General features: G+C 33.6%; 1 protein-coding gene across 1 annotated transcript; it reads left to right on the top strand.

The window, feature by feature from the left end:
• LOC117927436 (protein trichome birefringence-like 33) lies at window positions 1–4,551 on the top strand. The gene is made up of 6 exons (XM_034846917.1): window positions 1–341; window positions 437–656; window positions 1,976–2,147; window positions 2,268–2,467; window positions 2,565–2,723; window positions 3,978–4,551. Exons 1-6 carry the CDS (start codon window positions 173–175, stop codon window positions 4,315–4,317), a joined length of 1,260 nt encoding a protein of 419 aa, XP_034702808.1. The 5' UTR covers window positions 1–172; the 3' UTR covers window positions 4,318–4,551.
• The last annotated feature ends 1,449 nt before the right edge of the window (window positions 4,552–6,000 follow it).

The following is a 6,000-nucleotide window of genomic DNA, read 5'->3' as shown; positions in this document are numbered from 1 at the left end:
TCCGATAACAGAGATCTCCGAACGGTACCGTCCATATTTGTACCACGCCGCGTTGATTTCATCCACCTTCAAATTTTCTTTCTCCTTTTTTCTCTGTATTTATTGAACCAACGGCACAGTGGAAAAATCAAAGGTGAAGAGAACTGGAAAGTCCACATCTTCTACGGCGGAGATGAAGCCACCTTTCTCATCTCCGACCTCCTCCTCTGTTCTCAGAAAGGCTCGCTTTTCTCCATATCTCTTCACTTTACTGGCCTTCATCGTCTTCGTCGCAGTCCTCTACGGCGAGGACTTCAGCTGCATCGTCGAACTCGGTTCCGAATCGGACGGCCGCCCAATCGGTGAGTTTTCCTCTCATAACGCCTTAACTGGCGCATTTTTTTTCCCATCTTTTTCTTTGTCCTTTTCCAGCGGTTAATATATGATTTTATTGTAGAGAAGAGGAGGGAAAAGCTGCCGTTCGCCATCGGAGAGATCGAGGGAGGGCGGTGCGATGTGTTCAGCGGGATGTGGGTTCGGGACGAGTCGAATCGGCCGCTCTACGAGGAATCCGAGTGTCCGTACATACAACCACAGTTGACGTGCCAAGAACATGGAAGACCTGAGAAAGAGTATCAGTTCTGGAGATGGAAACCTCATGACTGCTCTCTTCCCAAGTAATTTTCTCATTTCTCATTTCTCATCCCATTTTTTCATTGAAAAATCTCATAAAACGATTAAAAAAAAAAATCTTCACAGAATTTTCCGTTTGTAGGTCTCAGATCTGTTCATAATGGCCACAATGCTCCGATTCACGAGCTTGGGTTTTTTAGTATAATTTTTTTTTGTGCACAACAGTGAAGATTAGTTAAATGAAGACAACTGATGAGTCCAGTTATTTTGTAGTATTATTTAATAATAAAAGATTTTCTCGAGAAACTCTTTCTCATTTTCCAATTTTTTGAGAAATAATTTATTAATTTTAAATCTTGAAAAACACGTTTGTTTGTTTTTGGACATTGTTTTCATTTTTGTAAATTTTTGAAAAAAAAATAAAAATTTCTGTTGTTAGCCTCGTTGCTAAACAAGGGGGTCTACCAGGAATTTGATGGCAAACGGTACCTGCCGGATTTCCACCTGTACGGATTAGGTAGGATGATGCCACTTCGTGTGTCGGTTCCACGTGGCGGCCTATTGTTGGGCACTTCGGTACCATTTATGGAGTCAATAATGAAGTAAACTAATGTAGTTGTATTCGCGTGTGTAAAAATAACAGTACATACTCGCTGTCTTCTGCGGAAAATGGTGTCCTTTTGCATTAAATTTCAATTCCCATGCCAACTAATAAAAGTAAAATCCAAATCAATATAAATACATATACATATATATATATATATATATATATATATTAGTAAATTTAATGTATAAAAAAGCTTTAAATTCTTATGGAAAAAAAGCTTGGGTGGAATGGCTCCAGCCCTTTTTCTCCCTTTCCTTTGAGTTGTCTCCTTTCTTTTCTCCTAATGAACCTAAAGCATATAATTATAATTATTAGAGGCTAGGGATGTGATAGGTGGATAAGTGAAGAAATTTTATTTCAAGCTTCTTTAATATATATAAAATAAAATTTTATTTTTCATAAAAATTTATAATTTATTTATTTATAAATTATGAATAAATATTAATTTTAAGAAAAAAGAAAAAAGGGTAATGAAAATAAGTGTAAATAGTGACGAATCTGTCCTTGTCAACCTTTTACACGAAGGGAAGAGATTGGACCTGTGATTTGGGCCTACGGGGTGGGCCAAAAAGGTGATTACGGGCTACTCAGTGGAGCCCATCACGTGCATGGCGTTTGTGTGATTAGCTCATCAAGATAACAATAGGAGTTGATCTTGTGTTTTATACTATTTACAATTATTTTCTGATTTTCTTTTGTAGAAACAATTAGTCTTTATATGTAGATATGATAATGGGTCTACAAAAAATTTGACAGTTTCAATGCGACCTTGATGCTTGAGACCCTCAGAGGGAAGAGGATGATGTTTGTGGGCGATTCCTTGAACCGAGGTCAGTATGTTTCTATGGTCTGTCTTCTTCATTCACTTATCCCTGAAGATGCCAAATCCATGGAAACCTTCGATTCGCTCACCATCTTCACGGCCAAGGTGACGACAGTCGGATTGTTTTGTTTTCTTTTTTTCTCTTCCTCTCAATTGCCTTTTAATTGTCTTCTCCATCTCAACATTTTCTCCTCAAACCGTATGCCTTTGTTTAATTTTCTTCAGGAGTATAATGCGACGATCGAGTTCTACTGGGCACCATTTCTTCTCGAATCAAACTCAGATGATGCTGTGATCCATAGGGTATCTGATAGAATAGTGAGGAAGGGTTCGATCAACAAGCATGGTAAATACTGGAAGGGCGTGGATATTTTGGTATTCAACACCTATCTTTGGTGGATGACTGGCCTGAAGATGAAGATCTTGTAGCCTCTTGCTCTTCACAAACTTGTTCTCTGGTTCATTTTTCTCATCTTTTCTTTACCTACCAAAGAGTTCATGGCTTATCCTTTTTTTTTACAGGCGAGGTTCGTTTGATGATGAAGTGAAAGACATCGTGGAAATAACGACGGAGGATGCTTTCCGGATGGCAATGAAAAGTATGTTGAAATGGGTAGAGAAGAATATGGATCCTAAGAAGACCAGGGTCTTCTTTACTAGCATGTCACCCTCTCATGCAAAGTGAGTAATACTTACTTCAGGCTTTTTATTTCCTTTCTTCTATTATGTTAGACGACATTACCCTAATGAGGTAACGTGATTTCGGGGCCATGGACAATGAAAACCGAAAGAAATCAAACACAAGACCTATGGCGCGGGTTGTTTGTAGGAACCCAAGTCAAATCCAAATTAATAAACACTCGACCCAAACCCCAACTAAATCAGACCAGTAACCCAAAGTCTTCACTCGAGTTAAGCTCATCCCTATTTTTTCAAGTTAAATTGAACCCAATGGTGATTTTATCTATTATGCAATTATATCAAAATTTTAAAAGTACATTTGACATTGTTGTGAGGTAATTACAAATGAAAATCTATTTATTTTTCTAGAAAATAAAATAATATATTATAGAATTAAATTTAATATTTTATTCTCTTAAAATTATTTGAATGCATATATATTGAATATCATTATATATAATAGTATTAATTAGTTATAAAATATTAAATCTGCTCTGAATAGGTTGATATCTCCCAAACGCCCAAATCCAACCCAAGTATTAAAAAATAATTATATAAACCCCTCTTAAACATCATATTGGGTGAGACCAACCCACCAGTTGCATTCTTCCCATGATAATTACATAGATTTAGTGTCGAAAAACAGGTTGTTTATTAAAATAAACTAATGGCTCCCACCAATTGGCGGTTTTGTCGCAATGGTGAAGGCCGGTACAAAGAAAATGAAAGAGCCATCGATCCAACGTAAGTCTATAAATGAATTTCTCTTCACATAAAATATATAGAAGTATAACAAAATGAGATGGATTCTTTTGCATAGCTATTGATTATTGACTAGATAATCCACACTTTGATACCTAAGATTCTGTAACGAGTAGATACTTCTGTGGGATCATAATTGATTTTCTAGTTAATTCATGGAGCAAAATAACAAAATGAAATTTAACAAACCTTGCGAACTTGCTACTTGCCCTAATCCTAAACTCTGATTCAATGCAAAAATGTTCACTATAAAAATTAAAATGTTATTGTGATATCTCACGTACCTAGAAGAAAAAGTTTTCAACACTATATATATATATAAGCTTCTCTTAATCGTGTGGATGCACTTAGAACTTGAAGGCCCGATCAGGGCCGAGAGCCACTTTTTTTTTTTTTTTTTCCTTTTTGCTCTCTCACTCCATTTCTGCTACAATACGAGTGTATGAAGTAAGGTCAAAACAAGAAAGAACACTGACAGTTGAAGTTTGGCAGGAGCATAGATTGGGGAGGTGAAGCAGGTAAGAACTGCTACAATGAAACAACAATGATCGAAGATCCAACATACTGGGGATCAGACTGTCGGAAAAGCGTAATGGAGGTTATTGGAGAAGTGTTCAGTAAATCAAAGGTGCCCATTACATTTCTCAACATCACCCAACTTTCAAGTTACCGCAGGGATGCTCACACTTCAATCTACAAGAAGCAATGGTCTCCATTAACCCCAGAGCAGTTAGCAAACCCCGTAAGCTATGCTGACTGTGTGCATTGGTGTTTGCCTGGCCTTCAAGATACTTGGAATGAACTTCTTTTCACCAAGCTTTTCTACCCTTAAAACAAAAAAAGTAAAAAAATCATTAATATCCCTCTTGCAATCTAAAGATTATTTTCTTTCAAGTAGCCTCGAGATGAGGTAGTCAGTCCATTGTCATTCATCTTTTTGTAAGAGTGAAAGAAAATTCAGCCTTTTTTACAAGTAAAAGGAAACAAGAGGATCTTTGTAAAAATATCTGTAATTGTTGCAAAGAATTAATAAGATAATGGATCTGTTTTTTTGTTTTGGTTCTAATGTGGTTGCAATTGTTAGGCCCCATGAATCTTGCAATAATATATCACACCATCTGTAGATTAAACAAAAAAAAAAAAAGGATAAAGTGAAAAAGAAAATAGGATGTTGTTCAAGATTCCCTACTAGCATTGATGGAGAAGATTCCTATATATAATTAAATTTAAAAATAGTTGAATTTAATTTCTTTTTATTTTCATATTTTTACTACTTTTCAACAAAATAATTTGTAAAAAAAAAAATATTTTCTTTATAAAATATATTTTCTTTTAACGTAACTAAAAATTTTAAAAATTGGGCACGAGAAATTCACATATTTGTCACTTCACCTGATTTAAATTTATTTCATAAAAATAAAAATAATTTTAAATACGAAGGATCAAAATAAGATGACTTGTAGCAAATCTGTCTCATTTTCATCCCTAAAACCACACTTAAAATACATAATAATTTATGTGATTTGACTTAAAGCCTATACCTATAAAGAAACGGTCAAAATTTTTTCCTACATATTTTTTGAATGATATATACGAAGATTCCATATAGAAGACTAATTGTACGATTGTATCATTATAAAAAATTCCATTATAAAAATATATTCTATTGGGAAATTATTGATACGTTTACAATTGACTCAAAAATGGAGTCCGTCCAATGGGTCATTTACAATTTCTCATTTTCAAAAGGAGGTGATGGTTTTCCATTTAGGTTAGTTGGAAGACTCTCCAAGACCATATGATAGTATGCGTGAGCGTGAAGGTAAGATATATCATTTGGTGTAGGCCAACCTCAATAATTTCTAAAAGGAATCAGCAGATGCTGTACCATGTAGCTTCCAAAACCTAATATCAGCAATGCTGATTGTGACTTTGTGAGTGACGATGGAAAAAGTCTTAAGGCTATGTTTGGCTGGGAGGAAAAATTTTAAGGAAAGAAATAGAATTAATTAAAGAAAAAGTAAAAAAAAAAAAGATAAATATAAAATTAATAAATTATTTTTATATATTACTTTAAACTTATTTAACATACTTTAATAAATAATTTAAAATATGTATATTAATTTCTAATAAATTTTAATTATATTTGATTCTTTTTTCGTAAGTTTTATACTAACATCTTATAAGACCTTTCTAGAAGCCAAATGAAGTGTTTTTATTTTGTTTTATTTTAATTTTTAAAAAATTTTAAGAACGATACTTGAATTTGTCAAGCATTAATTATGATTAATTGATTAAAAGGGATGAAAACATTCCAAATTTATAAAACCATCATATCCCATTTTTTTAACCCGAAGAGTATTCCATTTTTGACATATATACCCTTTAACAGTTTCATTATTTACATGCATATTTTAAAAGAAAAAGTGAAGATATTCTCGTCCAAAATAAGTACTTTTTTGTAAAGATATAAAAAGAAAAAAAAGGTTAAATCTACAATTTTATATTTCTTTTG

This window comes from Vitis riparia, chromosome 13 (genome assembly GCF_004353265.1).
Source record: "Vitis riparia cultivar Riparia Gloire de Montpellier isolate 1030 chromosome 13, EGFV_Vit.rip_1.0, whole genome shotgun sequence".
Lineage (NCBI taxonomy): Eukaryota > Viridiplantae > Streptophyta > Magnoliopsida > Vitales > Vitaceae > Vitis > Vitis riparia.
Note: the sequence above shows the minus strand (reverse complement) of the source record. Positions and strands in the feature narration are given on the sequence as shown.